General features: G+C 41.8%; 1 protein-coding gene across 1 annotated transcript in view; it reads left to right on the top strand.

Annotated features, from left to right (window-relative positions):
* MICAL2 (microtubule associated monooxygenase, calponin and LIM domain containing 2) overlaps positions 1-23,431 on the top strand; it is a 72,369-nt gene that overhangs the window by 11,247 nt on the left and 37,691 nt on the right. The window contains exons 4-5 of the mRNA XM_026008239.2: positions 3,769-3,929; positions 5,157-6,480. Coding sequence (XP_025864024.2) covers positions 3,769-3,929; positions 5,157-6,480 — 1,485 coding nt within the window. The remainder of the gene's footprint in view (positions 1-3,768; positions 3,930-5,156; positions 6,481-23,431) is intronic.

The following is a 23,431-nucleotide window of genomic DNA, read 5'->3' as shown; positions in this document are numbered from 1 at the left end:
AAGTCTACATTCTGCCTCCCCCGGCCCCTGCGCTCTCTGGGCTTTGTTCTGGGAGAGGTGAACCCAGGAAAGCCTTGGGTTAGACAAGAGTTTCTAAAAAGAGCCATTGTTGAAGTTGGAACAGAGTGCTAGTTAGCTGGTTCCTTCCCTCTGAGTCAACACCGACTCCTGGCCCATGAGTCATTCTCCCAGCAACCCTCAGACTTGGGGCTCCCCCTTCCTTGGGTGAGGCTGGGGTAATGGGTGCCTCTGGGGCTGGACCACAGATGGACACCGGCAGGCCACTTCACCTGGGGCACCCTGCAACGACTCTGGAATCATCTTGCAGTCCCAGCCAGTGAAGGCGATGAGAAAAGGGAATTAATGTTTACTGAAGGCCTGGGTCACTTTATTTCTCCATCCCCCAGCCCCTCCCCAGATCACAGGAATTCTGCTTCTACGAGATGGGGAGCCCATTTGGGTACAAATTCCACCAGGGCTTCCAGCTGACTTCACTGAGCGCCACTAGTGAAGGGGCTTCCCTCAAGAAGTTCCGAGGCTAGGGTGCAAGCAGCGAGTCTGATGGGTGGGGGGCTCCTAGCAGGTTAGAGGATGCTGGAGGGGGGCAGCAGAGACAGAGAGAGAGGACTGCTAACTGGGCAGCAGGGTTTCGGGATGGACCTGAAGACCTTGGCGAGTGTGGTTATCCCAGCTGTTGGTCCTCAAGTCTATATAAAAGCTGGTTTGAGGGAAGGCCTTAAGTTGGGGTCACTTCTATGGACCTGGCCCAGAGGAGGCGTCCAGTCATTGCTTGCTGAGTGAATGAGTAAATAAGTGAACAAATGAACACATGAACCAAGTGCAGCAACAAATGGAGCCCCTGGGGTCAGCCTGTGCAGGCTGCTGCCCCTAGAGGGTGCTCTGAGACTTTGGGAGATTTGAGCATCGCCTAAACTCCCAATTCTGGGAAGCTGCACCCTGGAATCCCAGTCACAAAAATCCTCACAGCCATCTTTTTGGACATCTTCATTTTGCCCAAGAGGAAACCCCTGGTGGGCAACACTGGTCCTGTTGTAGGGGACAGAACCCAGGGCACTATCCCCTCTGTTACTTCTCTGCTCGGTCAAGGCCGGTTCTGGCCCCCGTGCCAGGTGGGAAGACAGGGGGAGCTGCGTGAGTGCCCTCATCACCCTCCCCCGCTGACCAGAGTCACCACGGTGACCTCTAGAACCAAGAGGAAAGGTCACCGCCAGAGGCCAGAGAAGAGGCAGCTGAGCCAAAGGAGGCTGGGGGGCTGTAACCTGGGCCGCTCTGCTCATCAGGCCCTTTGCATGCCGGGACCAGGACCGAGGCCCCTGCAGAGGGCCCGGCAGCCCGGCTGGACCATGCCAGGCGCTCAAGGAAGACAAGAGAGAACCTGCAGAGGAGGATCTGAGTTGATGAATGAGGAATCCCTGGGCCTGCAAGTTAGAGAAATCCTGGCCAGGGGAGCCGTATGCAGCCCCCTCTGGAACAGGTCAACAGTTCAGCAGTGTCTTTATGGGCCACAACTTGTGTGCGTGGGAGGAAGAGCGGGGTTAGAGCTAGTGTTTAGCTGGCATGCAGCATTGACTTTGCATTCTCCACCGGGCACCCCTTTTATTCCATTTTATTCCTTTAGCCGCCCCATGAAGCAAAGCTAGACATCCCAGTTTTCACGTGTGGAAAGTGCCAGGCCGCTGGGCGGGAAGGACGTGGGGTACCGGGTTCCCCTTTGCCATCCTCTGAGGGAACCCAAAGACATCGGCCACCTCAGGCGGGTGAGATCTTGTCACCTGTCGCTTAGCTCTGGTCTTCCCCTCCTGGGGCAGCTTGACTGGCAGGCGTCCCGTCAAGCTTTGCCCGGGTTGTCCTCAAGTCAGTGCATGAGGAACATGTGTGCAGAGAGGCCTCACTGGTGGCGGCGGCAGGGGTGGGGGTTCGGGGGGCAGGGATTAGGGAAAGGAGAGAGGGAGAGCCCCTGGGTCATGCCCTTGTGAACCCCAAGGCTTTCCTGTCAGGTGTGGTTCCCAAGGTGTCCCTGGCTCTGTGTCAGAAGGTTCTGGAGAGCTCTCGGGAGAACAAAGGAGTCTGTTGAGCGGAGGGGACTCTGAGAGGAGCGGAGGAGCTTGCTTCAGGAGGTAGCAGAGGGAAGAGAATGAGGGGGCAAGGAAGAGGGGGAGGAGGAATCTGGCAGGAATTTGGCAAGCCGAGGACAGGAAGCAAGGCAACAACTGACTCACAGCATTTGCCTTTTTAGGCTCGAACCATCTAATTGTGGGCTGCAGTGGGGCTTTGGGTGACAGGCCGGCCAGCCGCCTCCCCCGCAGCAGCTCCTGGCAGCCCGGGGCCTTCTCCCAGCAGCTCCTCCCTGCCACCCTCGGATCTCTGCCCCGGAGTCCTCTTTTCCCCCAGAAGCATTCTGGAGGGCGTCACTTTGGCACCTGCTGAACGTGTGCGTGTGGTGGCCGTGTTTTCAGAGCCTGGGACTGGCATACGTGCTCTGACACACTTGCATGTGTGTACCAGGAAAGCAGGACAGAACCCTGAGGACCCCCCACCTGTGCATGCAAATGGGCCTTGAAGGAACTCTTTTTTAGGGGCATGGGTTTGGCCTGGCCTGTATGGGTTCCAGAGGAGGAGCGCCTCTCACCCAAAGCTTTAGGGGAAACCGAGGCCAGGGGATTGGATTGAGTTAGGAAGTGAGGTAATAATGTCTGAAGGCCACACCTTGGAGGGCAATCGGGATGGGTCAGCTGAGCGGCCGCCAGCAGGGAGCCTGACGGGAGTGGGTAGAGGGACATTGGTCCTGGGAGGTGACTGGGGGAGAGCCTCGTTTGCTGGGAGGGCTCGCAGGAGAACGAGCTGGGCCGACGGGTCAGACACCAAGTGGACAGCCCAGAAACAGAGTGTGGCCGCGCTGGGAAGGCCACTGCAGAAGCAAAGCTCTTGAGATTTTAGATTTAAGGTTGCTGAGAAGGCGCGCGGGCACATGCGTGTGTGCACTCCTGAGAGGGAGCCTGACCTCACGGGCTACAACTGCCACGGTTCTGTGGTTACCAGACGAATCGACTCCGGCTCCCAGATTCAGAACTAGGCCCGTTCTCAGGGCCCCAGCCACACAGCCCTTCCTCGCGGGCTCTGCGCGCACACACGCTGCATCTCGCTTGCTCCCTGACCAACAGGAGCTTGGCACGAACCCCGCTCCATATGCTTCCAATGACTTGATGCTCATTATAACCTCCCCGGCCAGTGTTCTTTTAAGATCTCAAACTAACCATCTGAGAGCCCCTCGGCGCCCATGTGAGAGGGAGGAGCCCGAGTCATTGGCGGTGACTGGCTACCCTGCCCACGCCCACAGCTAACAGTCCAGCGTCTCGGGGAAGTCCAGGCCTCAGGTGGTTTATTGACTAAGTGACTTAACACAGCCCAGACCCCAACCACAATGGCTTTAGGGGAAACTTCGTTCATTTCCAAGAGACACCCTGGAGACTCCCTGTCTCATCTCATGGGAACATCCTCACAAAGTGGGAAGCGCAGTGGTTCTTTAGACCTCTCATCCTAGGACCTCCGTCCCCCCACGGGAGGCCGCCACTCCTGCACCTGTTTCTCCTAAAGTCAAACTCTGGGCACCAGGGCCTCTGAGTCAGTCTCCAACCCCATCCTCCCTCTGACTCTATTTATCGAGTTGGAGCTTCCCTTTACGCCTCTTTTCATACAATATAAGGTGATAACAGCGCTGTAATGGAGAGTATGTTCTTTCCTTGGTAGATTCGACGCCAGTGAACAACGAAAGAACTCTGTCACCTTCAAAGGAACCTTCAGAGGCCCCTCTTTCTTCTTCCTCACTGTCTTCCCCCTCATCTTCCCCGCCATCTTTTTCTTCAGCCACTCTCCCGGGGAACTCTCTGGATGGCTTCTCCCTACCTCAGGTAAATGCACTTTGGGACCCTGTGCAGCTGTGAGGAAGGTGATCTGCTCCTGCTCCACCCAGTCCCACACTTAACTCTGGAGCTTTAGCTCTTCTTAGGTCACCCAGGTGCAAAGCCAGGGCCACAAGATGCTCTTTCAAATGTCCACCCAGGCCTTCCTCACTTGTCCCTCTCATGAAAGCTCATCCGTGCTGTTCCTTCTCAGCCAGGCCTGGGGCACAGCCGTCGGTCAGCAGACTTTGTGGGGCACAGACTCTGGGCAGGACTCTGGCATGCAGACATGCTAGGATGCATGCTCTGTCCTTGAGGGCCTGACAGAGGACCTCGGGTTGCCCACAGCTGAGGGAAGCAGACGCAGGCTGAGGCTGCCTTTGGTAGCAGTCGAGGCTCTTGGAAGCACATCCCCCTTGAACAGGAAATGGCATCACTGAAACACTCAGGTTTGGACTTTACCCTTCAGTATGAGTTTACCAAGCCTCTGTTACCTTGGTCCAGGCTCTGGGAAGTAGGGTGCACAAGAACAAAAAAAGCTACGTGCTCTTTCTCCTGCCCTATGACCTCAGGCACAGAGCTCTTGGCAGGGCACGGCCCTTCTAGAATTTCCCTGTGTTCTTCCTTTGCCAAGGGCCAAGTTCCTGCATGCTACAAATGGCTACTTTCTCAGTGGTGCAAGGCATGAGTCAGGTTGAGATGGGTCATTGGAAAGTCCTAAAGGCATCCTTCTGGCCACCAAGCTCCAGCCCAGGAGGGTAACTGTCTCTCCTAATAATCTCCAAGGAAGAAGCCTTGGTCTCTTGGTTGTTGGAGGAACATACCTATGGGTGGAATGTACCCCTTAGCAGGGGCCATGGCTAAGCCATGGGGCATCTGTCCTCCTCTACACATCTGGCCACTCACAGGGGCCAGGCCAGTGTGCCTGGCTGGCCCAGGAGCTTGTCCATGCCTTCGCCTTCCATTCTGGCTTCCTGCCCACCTAATCCAGCACCCAGCAAAGCCTTCATTCAGAGCTGATACAGGGACTCCAGGCAGATCCCAGCAGGTCCCAGGGCATCCACTTAGAAGGCAGAGCAGCCCTTTGAAATCATCCTAGCCAGAATTCTTTTAGACTTTGGGTACCGGAGATCTGAAGAGAGGAAGGGAGGGGGGCCATGGGCTGAGATCTGCCTCCCCATATAAATAAATGCTGGGAATTCCTAAATATCCATTCATTTTGCCCATCCTCTCTAGGAGACGGCTGACCACCTGCCCTCACGGGTCTCAAGAGGTCACTCCGGCCTTTCCACTCCAATCTTCCTGAGGCGCGCCAGAGCCAAAGGGGTCCCCAAGGACATGCCTCTGTATCTGCCTCACAACCAAGTGCTGGGGCAGGCAGAGTACTGCGTGGTGAGGCCTGGTGAAGATGGCCCCACCAGCCCCCAGCCCCCCAGCCCTGCCGAGATGGCTTCTGATGGGTGTCCGGAAGCAGAGGCCCCTCTTGGGGACACCAGAAGCCTCCACAAAGACCCACACCCCCCTGGAGGGCAGGACAGGTGCTTGCCAGACCAAGAGCTACCTTCCAGGGCTGAAGAGGACTCAGGAGAAAAGAACATGGAACCCAGAGAGGGAGCAGAGGATGGGTCAGAGCTGACAGAGGGGAAGAAGCTGGGCTTGAGGAAGTTAGTCCTCACTCCGGAGCAGAAGACAAAGCTGCTGGACTGGGACAACTCCACCCCCGAGAGTGTGAGCCTGGAAGCCAGGGCACCAAATGCAGAGAAGAGCGCTGACAAGGGTAGAGGAGGCCACGTGCTGAAACTGATGAGGCCCTTGCTGCCTCCCCAGACAGCCAGAGAGACCCCGCCAGCCCTGGGAAAGGCTCAGGAGAAGATGGGGATCCCAGCCGAACGGGCTCCACCCAAGTCCCCACTTCGGCTCATAGCGAATGCCATCCGGAGGTCCCTGGAGCCCCTCCTCCCCACCTCGGAAGGTGGGAGGAAGGCCTTTGCCAGGCCGGAAAGCAAGGCCTTGCCCGCCAGCCAGCCCAGCCAGCCGCATGCTTGCACTCGCTCACTCAGCCTTCGCAAAACCAGCTCCAATAAAGACTGCAACCAGCAGTCCCCAGGGAAGGACTCGGCGAGCAGGGCCTCGGCCTTCTTCTCCCTGGGCTCCTCACCTGCCAAGGCTGCCCAGCCCTCATACCCTAGCCCTCCTGACCCCGTCCACCGCACCCACAGCTTGCCCACCCGGCCGTCCAAGGTGTTTCCTGCACTCATGTCCCCGCCCTGCCACAAGATAGATGATGTGCCCGCGCTCCTTGAGAAAGTGAGTTTGCAAGAGACCTTTCCAGATGCTTCTAGGGTTCCAAGGAAAAGAATCTCGCTCTTTTCCTCCCTCAAACTCAAAGACAAATCTTGTGAGAGTTCCCTCCAAGAATCCAAACAAAGAAAGGACCTCCAGGACCTCTTCAGCGCCCCCAGGGGGCAAGGGGAGCCCCTGGACAATGCCCTGGCACAGCCTCGCCATAGCACCTGCCTGGGACAGAGGGTCCCTCCTCCTTCTCCAGACAAAGATGCAAGTAAGTGGCTCTTTGCTAACCAAAGTCTGCAGTTCATGCTGGGCAGTTAGTCATTCTTACTCACAACAGGCATCTTTCACTTTCTCCTTCTTCCCAAATTAGATTCTGACCAAAGTAGGAAAAGTTGAATTTGAAAAATTAAGAAAAAAAAGTCGAGATTATGCTATAGAGAGTTTTGAAAAAGACAAAGAGTCAACCATGATCTCACCACTTTCCCACTCATTATCCGTGTATGGTAACTTTTACTAAACTTTACCCCCAAAATTGTATTTTTTAAAATCAGTATACCACAGCTATTATGACAATTAGCGCATAGTTTACATAAATGCAATTTGATGGCAGTAGACTATTATATCTAGTGGATACATTATTTCATTAAGTAAATATTTTTTATTTAGAAAACAACTGTTGTATTGATGTATAGATACATATGTGTATATAAATTATGCATATGAATATATTTTATATATGATATTGAATGAACATTTTTATGCATATAGGTATTTCTTTCCTTTGAATTATTTTTTTAAAGATAGGTTCTAAGAAATGAGCTTACTGGATTAAAGATGTGAATATTTTTAAGATTCTTAATTTGCACTAACAAATTGTTTCTTAACAATATACAGATAAAGGATACATGGGAGTTTTCTGTGTTATTTCTTACAGCTGCATGTTATAAATTTGAGTTAAGTGTAGAGAAAGGTACCAGTTTATATTCCACCACTAATGTATGAAATATCTTTTTCACCATACTGTCACCTGTTAGCACCATATTTATTGTTAAATATTGCTATTTTACTAGTCAAAAAATGATTCCTCTTTTAAGCTTGTGTTTTATTTACTGTTTAAACACACTTATATATTTGGTTACCACTGGAAACTTAGGCTTTTTTATATTTAAATCTGATTGTAATTTTTTAGTATTATTGGATTAATTAATATAACAAAGAATTGGAATAATTCAACAACACAGAAATACCTTTTAAAAAAATAGTAATGTCTATTCTCTGCCCTCTCTCCTCTTTGCCAAAGTTTTAATATATATCCTTAGAGACAGTTTAGTTAAAGACTCACATGATTTATTTTGCTGTTGATACTCATTTTATGGCTTTAAACAAACTGTGGTTCTCCTATCCTTATTTTTTTGGTAAATATTGTATTTATTTATTTGAGACAGTGTGCACGTGCAGGGGGAGGGGCAGAGGAAGACAATCTCAAGCAGATTCCCCGCTGAGCGTGGAGCCCAATGATGCAATGTGGAGGCTGGATCCCAGAATCCTGAGATCATGACCTGAGCCAAAGTCAGACATTTACCCCACTGAGCCACCCAGCTGCCCCTCCTATCTCTGTTCTTGAGCAACTTTATTTTTATTTATTTTCTTAGCTTTTTTCTTCTTTACCTTTTACTTTAGACCATTAGTTTTCAAGTAAAAAATTCTTTTCCTTCTTTGGTGCCTTCATCAGAAAGCTACATAGGTTTAACAAGAGACTTTTTTTTCAGTCAAGCTCAGGATAAGCACAGACATGCTCAGAGTTTAAGTACACCCTTTAAACCACATTGTAAACTTTAATCTGTTGTGCATTCTTTGATAGACAATACATTCATGTGGTTTAAGATAAAAGGGTACAGAATGCACAAAATAAATAGTCTTATGTCCCTTCCCTGTCCCTGAGCCATCCAGGTCATATCGCTGATGACAGATGTGATCATCAGCTTCTTAGGCATTCTCGCAGACAGAAGTCATACATATAAGAGCAAATGTACGTATTATATCATTTCTCTCTCTCTCTCTCCCTCTCTCTCTCTCTCTTTTCATTAAGGTAGTTTGCTAGCAAATTCTACACACTTCTTATTATACTTTTCATTTTTTTTGGACATCATTGCATATTAGCACATAAAGAGCTTTATGTTTTATAGCTGCACAGTATTCTGTTGTGTGGATGTGGATTTGGGTAGCCAGTCCCCTATGATGGAAAGCTCATTTCAGATCTTTTGCTATTGCAAACAATGTTACAATAACGAACCGAGAACTTAGGCCATTTGGCATGTGTGGACGTACTAGAAGTGGAAATGCTGGAACAAAGATCTGTGAATCAGAAATTTTGATAGATCCTGACAAATCATCCTCTGTCAAAGTGGTGCTGGTTCAGCCAAATATGAAGACAGTGTTTCCACACTTGCACTAACCATTGTGTTACCCACCTTTTGTTGTTGTTAATCTTTACCAATCTGACAGGTGCTTGAGTATTTTTTCATATGTTAAGTCATCCATATTTCCTTTTCTGTCAGCCATTACTTTTTTCTTTCATCCTGTTTTCTGTGGAAATGTTGGTATTTTTCTTAATGATATGAAGGGACTCTATTAAAAGGGAAATTTAGCTCGTTTCTGTGATAGGAATGACAAATATATTTTTCCAGCTCTGGCTTGTGTTTAACTTTGCTTATGATGGGTTTTGTCCTATAAAATTTTTATTTGTATTTAGTAATTATAAGCAATTTTTCATTTTATGGCTCCTTAGGCTTAGGAACTCTATCATAGTTCAGAAAGAGCTTCTTCCAAGTATATAGAAGCATTTCTTATAGTTTCTCTTAGTCTTATTTGTTTGTTTTAAACTTTTTTACGTTGAAATATTTGTATCAAGAAACTATCCAAAGTAAAATGTGAAGTATGGATCCAGTCCCATTTTTGTTTTTGTTTTAAGCTGTCTCCTTGGTTATTCTAAAATAATTTAATGACTAATGCATCTTCTCCACTCTTATGAGATGACATCTTTGTCATGTATCAAATTCCTGCACTTGGACTGATTTCCATACCACCCATAATATTCTGTTGAGTTGTCTGTTATATATCAGTATTACACTGTTTTAATTATTTTACTCTATATATTTATATACCTTTCTAAATGTATGTATGTACCATCAGGTAGGAAGGGCATTCCGTGATTGCTCCTCTTTTTAAAAAACTCCCTGGCTCTTTTTGCTTTTTTGGTATTCTATATGAATTTAGCATTCGCTTGTCTATGTACCAAAAAAATCCTATGACTGCGTTTACGGGATTCAGTTTACAAACTAACTTAGCAAGAATCTACGACCCTGTGATATGAATTGCCTTCCCATTTGCTGTCTTTTTTGTGCACCTCCCCCTGCCAGAATGTTTTAAACTTTACATCTTACAGGTCTTGTGTATTTATTAAGTTTATTGCAATGTATTAGTTTTTATTGCTATTGTAAATAAAATCTTTTGCTCCATCTTCCTACTGTTGTTTGTGTACTGAAATTTATTGATTTCTGTATAGTATTTTTGTACTCATCCATTTTGCTGGATTCTCCTTGTTTGTAAAAGCTTTCCAATGTCTTCTCCAGGGCCCTCCCCAAATATGCAATCATAATGTCTATAAATAATGATAATTTTACCTCCTGTTTAAAAGATGTATACCTCTAATTTATTTTGTTACCTCAGTTTGTTTGGTTTCTAGAATTTCCAGAACAATATTAAATAAAAGTAGTAAGAATGGTTTCCATATGAAATGCCTAGCCTTAATGAGAATGCATCTCATTAAAGAGAATGTTTTCCCATTTAAGCATAATACTGGCTTCTGGGTTGACCAAGATAAATTTAAATCCTCTAAGGAAATTGCCATCAAATCCTATTTTATTGAAAGTATTTTAAATCATGAATGGATGTTGAATTTTATCAAATGTCACTTCAGTAGTCTTTGAGATGATTGTATGATTTTTTCTCATATGATTGAATAATACCATGAATTACATAATAAATTCACTGATATTGAACCATCCTTATATGGCTGAAATGAATACCATTTGGACATGATGTCTTATTATTTTAATATGCTTTACTGTTCTGTTTGCTAATATGTTTTTTAAGACTTTATTTATTTATTTGAGAGAGAGAGAGAGAGAAAGTGCTTGGGAAGGGAAGAAGCAGAGGGGAAGGGATAGGGACAAGCAGACTCTGCGCTGAGCACAGAGCCAATGGAGGGCTTGATCCCAGGACCCCAAGATCACGATCTGAGCCAAAACCAAGAATAGGATGCCGAACCAACTGAGCCACCAAGCCCCCCCCCCATTTGCTAATATTTTATTTAAGACTTTTATATCAAATTCATTTGTAAGATTGGCCTTTAGTTCATTTATATCACATATATGTGATTTTTGTACATGCTAATTACATTAAGTGGGAGAAATGTGTGTTCCTGATATATTTATCATGGAGAACCGTTACATTTATATCTAGTAGGAAATAGTATGACTTCCTTGGCTTGGAACACAATGAAAAGGTAGAGAATGGAACTAGGTTAAGACCAGCTCTGGAAATTGTGTCTGGGCCCATTTCACAGAACTTTGTGTTTCTCTCAGGTGTTCTTAGGTCAGTATCCTAAGAATGGAAAGATTTTACCTACCCTATTAGATTAGGCCCATTAGTTTCCTTTTATTTCCTGTCCCTGAGCAGCCTATCCACCAATCACAAATACACACAGAAACACACACACACACACACACACACACACACACTGAAATTGCTCTCTCTACATTTAACTTGTAGGTATGCTCCTATGCAACAGAGAGAGAAAACAGTATTCTAATTGAAAATGAGAAACTTTCAAAACATATTTGAATGGAAATACCTTGAACTTATGATCACTTGAATAAATTTGCTGAAATTTAATTTTTCTTATTTTCACAATAGAACTTTCTGGGTAAATTAATAGTACATATAAATTTCTCTGGGTCTTTAAATTTCTTAGGGGCATAAACTGATTTCAAGCACTTACCAGTGCCGATTTTATACAAACAATTTTAATGCAAATTATTCCAGTATATAATTAAACAAGGCACCTTGAGAACCTCTTTTTTATTTTTGCATAAAATCTTTATTGCAGTGTAAGATATAGACAGTATAATACACAAATATTAAGTACACAACTGCTGAATTTTTACAATGTGTATATTTGTATAAATACCTCTGAGATCAAGGGCAGCCCGGGTAGCTCAGCGGTTTAGCACCACCTTCAGCCTAGGGTGTGATCCTGGAGACCTGGGATGGAGTCCCATGTCGGGCTTCCTGCATGGAGCCTGCTTCTCCAGCTGCCTGCTTCTCCCTCTGCCTGTGTCTCTGCCTGTGTGTGTGTGTGTGTGTGTGTGTCTCCTGAATAAGTAAATAAAGCTTTTAAAAAAATACCTCTGAGATCAAACTATAAAAAAAAATTAGCAGTACTCACAAGCTTCCATCTTACTTATTCCCACATATTTGTGACACCCAACAAAAGTGCTTACCATCTGACTTCTATCATCTTGGATTACCTCTACAGTTTTTTGACTTTCTAAACATTGAATCATTCAATATTGTGGCAGGCCGAATTCTCAGAGGGCCCCATGCTTTCTGCCCTGTAGAATCTCGTCCTCCTGATTATGGTGGGAATGTGAACATGATGTATCTCACTCCCATGATTAGGTTACCGGATTTCGCAAATGTAATTAAGCTCTAAACCAATTGACTTTGAGTTAATCAAAAGGGAGATTATCCTGGGTAGGCCTAACCTAATCGGAGGAGCCCTTAATAAGGATGGGGCCCTTCCTGAAACTCGCAGGGTGAGAAAGATATGATCCTGCTGGCCTGGAAGAAGTACACTGTCCTACTCTGAGAGGCCCGACGGGCAGGAGGCCCCAGATGGACCTCCAGTGTACAGCCAGTGAGAAAATGGGCCCCATCTCTTACCACCACCAGAAGCAGAACTCTACAAACAACCTGAATGAGCTGGAAGGGAACTCTGGGCTGCAACTGAGACTCTGGAATGGCAGACACCTCAACTGCAGCTTCGTGAGACCCTGAACAGAGGACCCAGTTGAGTCATGCCTGCCTGCACTTCTGGCTTATGCATTGTGAGATAATAAATGGGTCTTGCTGGTGCCGAATCTGAGTTCATTGCTTCCACGACAAAAGAAAATACAAGTCTGTATTGTGCCTGGCTTCTTCTGTTAAAGATTATTGGGGTTGGGGGGATCCCTATAGTTATGTGCAGCAGTGGTTCATTCTTTGTATTGCTACATTTTATTCCCTCGTGTGAATATGCCACAATTTACTTGTGCCTTCTGATGCTGGGCACTTAGGTGTTTTCCATTGCTTTTATTGTGAATGGTGCTGCTTTGAGCATTCTTATACCTATTGTTGCTGTTGGCTATTGTCAAAGATAAAGCCAGATGCTATGAAAAGTGTTAAGGACGGATTTTAATTAATAATATAGTATTGCAACAGAAGAGAGAGTCCAACACGAACTGAACTCACCTTTGATTTTTACAGAGGTGGCTGAGTGTTTGACAGGGAGATTGATGGAATAGGGAGGAGTGAAAGAGAGGCTCAGTAGAGTTGAGGAAGTGAAAAATTACAAAGGCTTGGTCAGTATAAATGCTGATTAGGCCAGTTGTGCATGTTAGTTGGCAACTATTGAAGTTAGGACTGGATCTTCCCATAAAGACTTGGAGACAGAGGTCTATCCTTCGGGCTGATTACTTTTTAAAGGAATGGCTTTCAGGTCCTTGAGAAAGAGATTCTCCAGTGGAAGAAATACATATGCATTTCAAAGGGATAGAGGAAGGACTCTCATCTTAAGCACATTTTAAAAACTGCTCTAGGAAAGGGTAGTCAGGGACCTATCAGCAGGTGTGGACTAGGACAAACACTAAATCCCTTTGTCTGCTTTGAGTTTTCTCGAGCAGGTACTTTTTCTTCCTACTTCCTTCCATGTAGGAAGAAGTGGGTGGGCTAAATAATTTATGTTGGGAGTCTATTGTTTTTATAGACTAACATTGAGGCTTAGCCAAGAGGAAGGCTCAGAAGAGCTTGCCTAGAGTTTGTTCAGAGACAGAATCTTTTGTCAGTATGTGCCTGGGAGTGGACTTGACAGGTCGTGGGGTAGGAATGGACATAGTTTGCTTTAATAGGTACTGTCAGACAGTTTTCAAAAGTGGTTGTACCCAAAAAGAAATAAAAGGCATCCAAATCAGCAAAGAAGTCACACTCTAACTCGTTGCAGATGACATGATACTCTATGTGGAAAACCCAAGAAACTCAACCCCAAAACTGCTAGAACTCATACAGCAATTCAGCAACATACAGGATATAAAATCCATGCACAGAAATCAGTTGCATTTCTATACACAAACAATGAGACAGAAGAAAGAAATTAAGGGATCAATCTTATTTATAATTACACCCCAAACCATAAGATACCTCAGGATAAACCTAACCAAAGAGGCAAAGGCTCTGTACTCAGAAAACTATAGAAGACTCATGAAAGAAATTGAGGAAGACACAAAGAAATGGAAAACCATTCCATGCTCATGAGTTGGAAGAACAAATATTATTAAAATGTCTATGCTTCCTAGAGCAATCTATGCATTCAATGCAATCCCTATCAAACTACCATCAACTTTTTTTCACAGATGGAACAAATAATCCTAAAATTTGTATGGAACCAGAAAAGACCCTTAATAATCAAAGGAATGTTGAAAAAGAAAAACTAGAACTGATGACATCACAATTCCAGACTTCAGACTCTATTACAAAGCTGTGATCATCAAGACAGTGTGGTACTGGCACAAAAAACAGACACAGAGATCAATGGAACAGAATAGAGAACCCAGAAATGGACCCTCAACTCTATAATCAACTAATCTTAATAAGATTTACATTGGAAAGAATATCTACTGGAAAAAGGACAGTCTCTTCAGTAAATGGTGTTGGGAAAATTGGACAGCCACATGCGGAGGAATGAGACTGGACCATTTTCTCACACCATACACAAAAATTAGACTCAACATGGATGAAAGACCTAAAGGTGAGACAGGAATCCATCAAATCCTAGAGGAGAACACAGGCAGCAACCTCTGTGACCTCTGCTACAGCAACTTCTTGCTAGACACGTCTCCAAAGGCAAGGGAAACAAAGGCAAAAATGAACTACTGAGACTTCATCAAGATAAAAAGCTTCTGCACAGCGAAGGAAATGGTCAACAAAACCAAAAGACAACCAAAAGAGTGGGAGAAGATATTTGCAAATGACACGTCAGATAAAGGGCTAGTATCCAAAACCTGTAAAGAACTTCCCAAACTCAACACTCAAAAAACAAAGAATCCAATCAAGAAATTGGCAAAAGACACGAACAGACATTTCTCCAAGGAAGACATACAAATGGCCGACAGACATACAAAAAAATGCTGCACATCATTTGGCATCACGGAGAATCAAATCAAAACCACAGTGAGATACCACCTCACATCAGAATGGTTAAATGAACAAGACAAGAAACAACAAATGCTGATGAGGATGTGGAGAAAGGAGAACCCTCTTGCACTGTTGGTGGGAATGTAAGCTGGTGCAGCCACTCTGGAAGACAGTATGCAGGTTCCTCAAGAAGTTGAAAATAGAGCTACCCTATGACCCAGCAATTGCACTACTGGGTATTTACCCCAAAGATACCAATGTAGTGATCCAAAGGGGCACCTGCATCCCAATGTTCATGGCAGCAAGGTTCACAAGAGCCAAACCATGGAATAACATCAACGATGAGTGGATACAGAAGAGGTGATATATTTATATACATTGAAATACTAGTCAGCCATTAAAAGAAATGAAATCTTGCTATTTGTGACAATGTGAATGGAACTATTGAGTGTTATGCTTAGTGAAATAAGTCGGTCAGAGAAAGAGAGTTATCATGTGATCTTACTCATATGTGGAATTTAAGAAACAAAAAGCAGAGGATAATAGAGGAAGAGAGGAAAAAATAAGACAAGATGAAATCAGAGAGGGAGACAAACCGTAAGAACCTCTTAATCATAGGAAACAAACTGAGCATTGCTGGAGGGGAGAGACATGAGGGGATGAGGTAACTGCGTGATAGTCATTAAAGAGGGCAAGGAGGGCATATAATGTAATGAGCACGGGGTATTATATAAGACTGACAAATCACTGACCTCTAACTCTAAAACCAATAATACTTTATATGTTAATTATCTGAAATTAAATTTAAAAAAAATAAAATAAAAGTAAAAAATAATGATTCTACCAATGTACATACACTACAGCAGGAAATGAGAGCTCTCCTTGACTTCTGTCTTTGCAACACTTGACAGTCTCAGTTTTGTTTTGATGTCACCATTTTTTTTTTTTGGAAGTGTCTCATTATTGTTTTTAACCTGCATTAACATGCTAATGTTGCACTACTTTTCTGGTGCTTATTTAGATATTCCCTTGTAAAGTCTCTATTCAAGTCTTTTTGCCTATGCTTCTATTGTATAGACAGCTCTTTCCTTATTGATTTGTAATCTGTGTGGATTCTAGAAATAAGTCCTCTATGTCAATATATATATTATATCTTCTCCCACTCCCGGGCTCACTTTTTACTCTTTAAAGATGAAATATTAATAATAAACTTCTATTAATAAATGCAAGTACTTATTTTAATGCAGCCACATTTTTCAATATTTTCCCTTATTGCTGGTTTTCATCCAGGTGATGAGACCTTTCCCTACTCTGAAACCAAAAAGATGTTCTATGTTACTTCCTAGAACTGTGCCATCTGATATGGTAGCCATTATTTCACAACCGAGATGTGAGTAGTGTGAGTGAGGGACTGAATTTTTATTTTAATATTAATAAATTTAAATTTAAACACTGAATCAATAGAAAATGTTCTTCTATTAAACACAACTTTTGGGACAGCTGGGTGGCTCAGCAGTTGAGCACCTGCCTTCAGCCCAGGGTGTGATCCTGGAGTCCCCAGATCGAGTCCTACGTCAGGCTCCCTGCATAGAGCCTGCTTCTCCCTCTGCCTGTGTCTCTGCCTCTCTCTGTGTCTCTCATGAATAAATAAATAAAATATATTTAAAAAAATAAACACAACTTTTTGCTTTTTGAATTACGTTTTACTTTAACCATTAAAAATGTGTCACCTAAACAGGAACATGTAAAACATGTACCAGATTCTGAAGACTTAGTATGAATGAAATAATGTAAAATATCTCAATGATTTGTGTATGACTGCATATTGAAATGATAATATTTTTGACTTTGGAGGCTATGTAAAAAATATGATTAAAACTAATTGCATCTGTTTCTTTTTACACTTTTTTTTAAAAAGATTTTATTTATTTACTCATGAGAGACACAGAGAGAGGCAGAGACACAGGCAGAGAGAGAAGCAGGCTTCATCTTGGGAGCCTGACATGGGACTTGATCCTAGGTCTCCAGGATCACGCCCTGGGCTAAAGGTGGCGCTAAACCGCTGAGCTACCTGGGCTGCCCTCTTTTTATACTTTTTTAATGTGGCTACTAGAAAATTTTAAGTTATGTGTATGGCTCATATTATATTTCTATTGGACAACAGTTATGGAGGTTTTATTATTTTACCTTTCACAAGCTAGTCTACTACCAAAGTAGGATAGATTTTTGTTTATTCTGTGAGGGAGAGTAAAGTTTTATATATATATTTTTATGTTTTCCACTTGATTCAACAGCATTCATTAAAAAGGCCAGCATTCATTAAAAAGGCCTTTAAAGGCCCTGCCCCCCTCCTTCCACTCCTCATTGCTGTAACATTCTGTCATAAATTAGGCAAGTCTGTTTTTGGACCTTCTATCCTATTCCACTGATTGGCTTGTCCTTGTACTTGAATCACACTGTTTTCATTAAATATTTTTATAATAAATAAATCTTCACAGCCTGGAATAGACCTTCCACTTGGTTCTTTTTCAAGACTGTCTTAGCCATTCTTGGCATTTTGCATTCCCATGTGACTTCCAGAATCAATTAATCAATTTCCACAAGAATATTTTCTGAACGTTTGATTGGGAATACATGGAAACTATAGATAAATCCTGAGAAAATTTAACATCTTTGCAACACTGAGTCTTCAAATCCATGGACATGATACCTCCCTGAGGTCTTCTTCAATTTCTGTCCATGTTTTGTGATTTTAGTGATCTTGCACAATTTTCATTAGATATATTCCCTGGTATTCAATTTTTTGGTGCAGTTATAAATGTTAGTCTTTAATTGATTAATTTACAGACATTTGATAGCTTTAAAATATTGAGTCTTCTGATCTAAGAATATACAATACACCTCTATTTAACCAGAGTTCCTGAAATTTAGATCTAAATTCTTTATCAGATATTTATTTGCAAGTATTTTCTCCTAGTTAGTGGATCGTTTTTTATTTTCATCACATCTTCCAAAGAATAGTTTGAAGAAGTCAAACTTACTAATTTTTCTCTTTTATAATTTGAGTTGTATTTAGGAAATCTTTGCTGAACCCAAAGTCACTAAGACTGTCTCCTGTTTTCTCCCAGAACTTCTACAGTTTTTAGCTTTCAGGATTAGATCTATAATCCAATTCTGATTACTTTTTATGGTGAATAAAAGTCAAGTTTTTTTTTTTTAATCTATAGATATCTCATTGTCAGCACAACTTGTAAAAAGACTGTTCTTTCCCTATTGGGTTATTCTGGCCCCTTTACAAATAATCAATTGACTATATATGTGTGGGTATATCTCTGTACTCTTTAATCTGTTCATTGATTTATATAATAATCAATACTAATAACATGCACTCTTGGTTATTGTAGCTTTAGAGTATGTCTGGAAAACAGGTAGTGGGAATCATCCAGTTTTGTTCTTAAAAATTGTTTTGACTAGTTTACATCTTTTTGTGTTTCCATTTAAATTTTAAAATGAGCTTGTCAATTTATACCAATTAAGCCTACTAGAATTTTGATTGGGACTGTTTTTCATCTATAAATCCACTTGGGAAGAATTGACAACTATGGAGTCTTTCTGTCCATGATAATGGAATATCTATTTATCTAGGTTTTCTTTTATTTCTCTTAGGGAGTTTGCAGTATATAGGTTTGGCATATATTTTATTAAATGTATCCCTGAAGTATTTCATTTTGTTGTAGTTGCTATTATAAATGGAATAGCTTTCTTCATTTTGATTCTCAGTTGCTCATTGTAGATATATAGAAACACAGTTGACCTTTTATATTGTCCTTGCTAAACTCACTTATTATGCTAGGAGGTTTTTATGGAATTTCCTACATAAATAATCATGTTGTCTACAAATATAGTTTAACATCTTTCCTTTCCAGTTTGTATACCTTTTTATTTAACTTTCTTGCCTTAGTGTCCTTCCTAGGATTGCCTATACAATGCTAAATGGAAATGTTAATAATGTACATCACTGTCTTTTTGTCCCAATAATAGAGGGACTATGTTTCACTACTGAATATATTGTTTGCTGTAGATTTTTAAGATAGGTACTCTTTATTGTATTGAAGACAATTCCTTCGATTCTTGGCTTACTGTGACTTTTTATAATGAATAATAATAAATTTAATCATATGGGTTTTTTAGTTTAATAAAAATGTACTGAAGTACATTGGGTTTTTTTTGTACAGATTTGAAAATGTTGTGCCATTATCATGTTCTTGGAGTAAACTCAAATTGATTATAATGTATTATCTTTTTATGTATCACTATATTGGATTTCCTAATTGTTTTTAGTAGTTTGCAGCTATGTTCATGAGAGTTATGGGTCTGAAATATTCCTTCTTGCAATATTCTTATCAGGTTTTAGATTCAAATTTATGCTAGCCGTGTAACACTAGTTGGGAAGTGTTCCATCTTTTCCTATTCTCTGGAAGAGGGTCTGTATGTTTGTTTAACACTGGTGTTTGTGTTTCAAACATTTGAACACAAGTGAAGTCTCTAGCCTAGCATTTTCTTTGTAGGGTGGTTTTTAATTGTGGATTCAATTTAATAGATATGTAAGTATTAAGATTTTCTATTTCTTCTTATGTCAGTTCTGGTAAATCATGAATGAATTTGTCATTTTATCTAAATGAATTTGTCCATTTTATCTAAATTTTCAAATTTATTGTCATAAGATAGTTTGTATAATAGTTTCCTTAATACTCTGTAGGACTTTTCATCCTCAATATTGGTAATTTGTGTTTTCTGTCTCTTTTTTCTTAACTACTCTTCTTAGAAGTCATCAGTGTCATACATTTTTGAAGAACCAAATTTTTTGCTTCATTAATTTACTATTTTATTTCTGCTTTGTTTTTAATTATCTCTCATAATCTGTTCTTATCTTGATTATTTTCTTCATTTTAGTTTCTTTAGATTAAATCATTGGTTCTTTTTCTATCTTCTTAAAATAGATCTTAGGGCATTAATTCTCAATTTTTCTTTTGCACAGTGTATACATTGAAAGCTCTAAATTTCCATCAAATCACTACTTTAGCTACATCCTAGTTATGTTGTAATGCCAGATTGTTATCCTATGAGCTTCAATTTACTTTTATTTTGTCCTTGATCCATTGGTTCTCAGAAAAATATTGCCTAATTTCTACTCATTTTGAGATTTTTCTGGTTATATTTTATATTATTGATTTTTAGCTTAATCTCACTATTGTCAGAAGACATACAATGTATATTAGTTCCTTTCTTTATGGCTCTGCATAGCACCAATTTAGCAAATATTCCACGTACTCCAGAAAAGGATATATATTCTCTAGTTACTAGCAATATTATTCTATATATACTTACCAATCAGGTCAAATGTATTAGTAGTGTCTGCTCAAATCTTTTATCTCCTTTCAGCGATTGTCACCTATACTTTGGACCAACCGGCTATAAATAGAGGCTTCCACAACCCCCTCCTTGGGTTCAGTAATTTTCTAGAATGGAACAAACTTAGAGAAATACTTACTTATGTTATAATACTTATATTACATATTTTATATTATAAAGGATAAAATAAAAGATGCAGATGAACAGCCTGAACAAGAGATGCATAGAGCAAAATTTGGAAGTCTCGAGCACAGGAGTTTCTATCTGCATGTACCACCTCCCTGTGTATGGGTGTGTTCGCTAACCCAGGAGCTTTCTGGACCCTGTACATTAGATATTTTTATGGAGGCTTTATCACATAGGTATGACTGATTATTATTTTCCAGCCCCTTATCTATCTCCAGAGGATTGGAGGTAGAACTGAAAGTTCCAAGCTCCAGTCATGGCTTGGTCTCCCTAATGACCACCCATCTTCCAGGAGCTCACCAAGAGTCACTTCATTAGAACAAAAGGCGCTTCTACCATGGGAAATTTCAAGAGACTTGGAAACTCTTCACTCAGGAATGGCAAGCATTTTGGGAGTTCTGTGCCTGGACTGGAGTCAAAGACCAAATATTGATGGGAATGGGGACAGAGACCAAATTATATATTTTTTGTTATTTCACACTACCCTACACTAAATAGTTGATTATCTTTTAAAGAAGTTAAAAACCAAAAAGGAAATTATTTTATATTTACCATTTCTGGAGTTCTTTATTCCATGTGTTGTTATATTCCTTCTGCTACAGAAGTTTTTTTAAATTTAAATTCAGTTAGCCAAAATATAGTTCATCATTAGTTTCAGATGTAGTTTTCAGTTATTCATCAGTTGCCTATAACACCCAGAGCTCTTCACATCATGTGCCCTCCTTAATGCCCATCATGCAATTATCCATCCCCCCACCCACCTCCTCTCCAGCATCCCTTAGTTTGTTTTTATAGTCAAGAATCTCTCATGGTTTTTCTACCTCTCTGATGACTCCCCTTCAGTGTTCCGTCCCTTACCCTATGATCCTCTGCACTGTTTCTTATATTCCACATTTGAGTGAAACCATATGAAAATTTTGTCTTTCTCTGTTTGGCTTATTTCACTCGGCATAATACCCTCTAGTTCCATCCACGTCATTGCAATTGGTAAGAATTCATCCTTTCTGATGGCTGAGTAATATTCCGTGTGTGTGTGTGTGTGTGTGTGTGTGTGTGTGTGTGTGTGTGATATGTATCACATCTTCTGTATCCACTCATCGTTGATAGCTATCTCAGCTCTTTCCATAGTTTGGCTATTGTGAACCTTGCTGCTATGAACATTGGGATGCAGGTGTCCCTTTGGATCATTACATTGGTATCTTTGGGGTAAATACCCAGTAGTGCAATTGCTGGGTCATAGGGTAGCTCTATTTTCAACTTCTTGAGGAACCTGCATACTGTCTTCCAGAGTGGCTACACCAGCTTACATTCCCACCAACAGTGCAAGAGGGTTCTCCTTTCTCCACATCCTCATCAGCATTTGTTTCTTGTCTTGTTCATTTTAACCATTCTGACTGGTGTGAGGTGGTACCTCACTGTGGTTTCAATTTGTATCTCCATGATGCCAAGTGATGTGCAGCATTTTTTCATGTGTCTGTCATCCATTTGTATGTCTTCCTTGGAGAAATGTCTGTTCATGTCTTTTGCCAATTTCTTGATTGGATTCTTTGTTTTTTTTAATATTTTATTTATTTATTTATTCATAGAGATACAGAGAGAGAGAGAGAGGCAGAGACACAGGCAGAGGGAGAAGCAGGCTCCATGCAGAGAGCCGGACGTGGGACTTGATCCAGGGTCTCCAGGATCACGCCCCGGGCTGCAGGCAGCGCTAAACCACTGCACCACCGGGGCTGCCCTGGATTCTTTGTTTTTTGAGTGTTGAGTTTGAGAAGTTCTTTACAGGTTTTGGATACTAGCCCTTTATCTGATGTGTCATTTGCAAATATCTTCTCCCACTCTTTTGGTTGTCTTTTGGTTTTGTTGACCATTTCCTTCGCTGTGCAGAAGACTTTTATCCTGATGAAGTCTCAATAGTTTTTTTTTGCCTTTGTTTTCCTTGCCTTTGGAGACGTGTCTAGCAAGAAGTTGCTGTGGCCGATGTCACAGAGGTTGCTGCCTGTGTTCTCCTCTAGGATTTTGATGGATTCCTGTCTCATCTTTAGGTCTTTCATCCATGTTGAGTCTAATTTTTGTGTATGTTGTGAGAAAATGGTCCAGTTTCATTCCTCCGCATGTGGCTGTCCAATTTTCCCAACACCATTTATTGAAGAGACTGTCCTTTTTCCATTGGTATTCTTTCCTGCTTTGTTGAAGATTCTACGTTCTCTGTTCTGTTCCATTGATCTCTGTGTCTGTTTTTGTGCCAGTACATACTGTCTTGATCACAGTTCTGTAATAGAGCTTAAAGTCTGAAATTGCGATGCCACCAGTTTTGGTTTTTCTTTTTCAACATTCCTTTTGCTATCCAGAGTATTTTCTGTTTCCAAAAAGTTTTAGAATTATTTATTCTGGCTGTATGAAAAAAGTTGATGGTATTTTGATAGGGATTGCATAGATTGTTTCTAGGAAGCATAGACATTTTAATAATGTTTGTTCTTCCAATCCATGAGCATGGAATGGTTTTTCCATTGCTTTGTGTCTTCCTCAATTTCTTTTCTTTCTTTTTTTTTTCTTCCTCAATTTCTTTCGTGAGTGTTCTATGGTTTTCTGAGTACAGAACCTTTGCCTCTTTGGTTAGGTTTATTCCGAGGTATCTTATGATTTGGGGTGCAATTGTAAGTGGGATTGATCCCTTAATTTCTCTTTCTTCTGTCTCATTGTTTGTATATAGAAATGCAACTGATTTTTCTACATTGATTTTATACCTGCCACATTGTTGAATTGCTGGATAAGTTCTAGCAGTTTTGGGGTGGAGTCTTTGGAGTTTTCCACTAGAGTATCATGTCATCTGCAAAGAGTGAGAATTTGACTTCTTTGCCAAGGGCCAAAAAAAGTTCTTTGAATGCCCTTTTTATTTCTGTTGTCTGATTGCCGAGGCTAGGACTTCTAGTACTATGTTGAACAACACTGGTGAGAATGGGCATCCCTTTTGTGTGTCTGTCCTTATGGGAAAAGCTCTCAGTTTTTCCCCATAGAGAATGATATTTTCTATGGGCTTTTCATAGATGGCTTTTAGGATACTGAGGTATGTTCCCTTTATCCCAAGCTGTGGAGAATTTTAATCAATAAAG

This window comes from Vulpes vulpes, chromosome 11 (genome assembly GCF_048418805.1).
Source record: "Vulpes vulpes isolate BD-2025 chromosome 11, VulVul3, whole genome shotgun sequence".
NCBI lineage: Eukaryota > Metazoa > Chordata > Mammalia > Carnivora > Canidae > Vulpes > Vulpes vulpes.
Note: the sequence above shows the minus strand (reverse complement) of the source record. Positions and strands in the feature narration are given on the sequence as shown.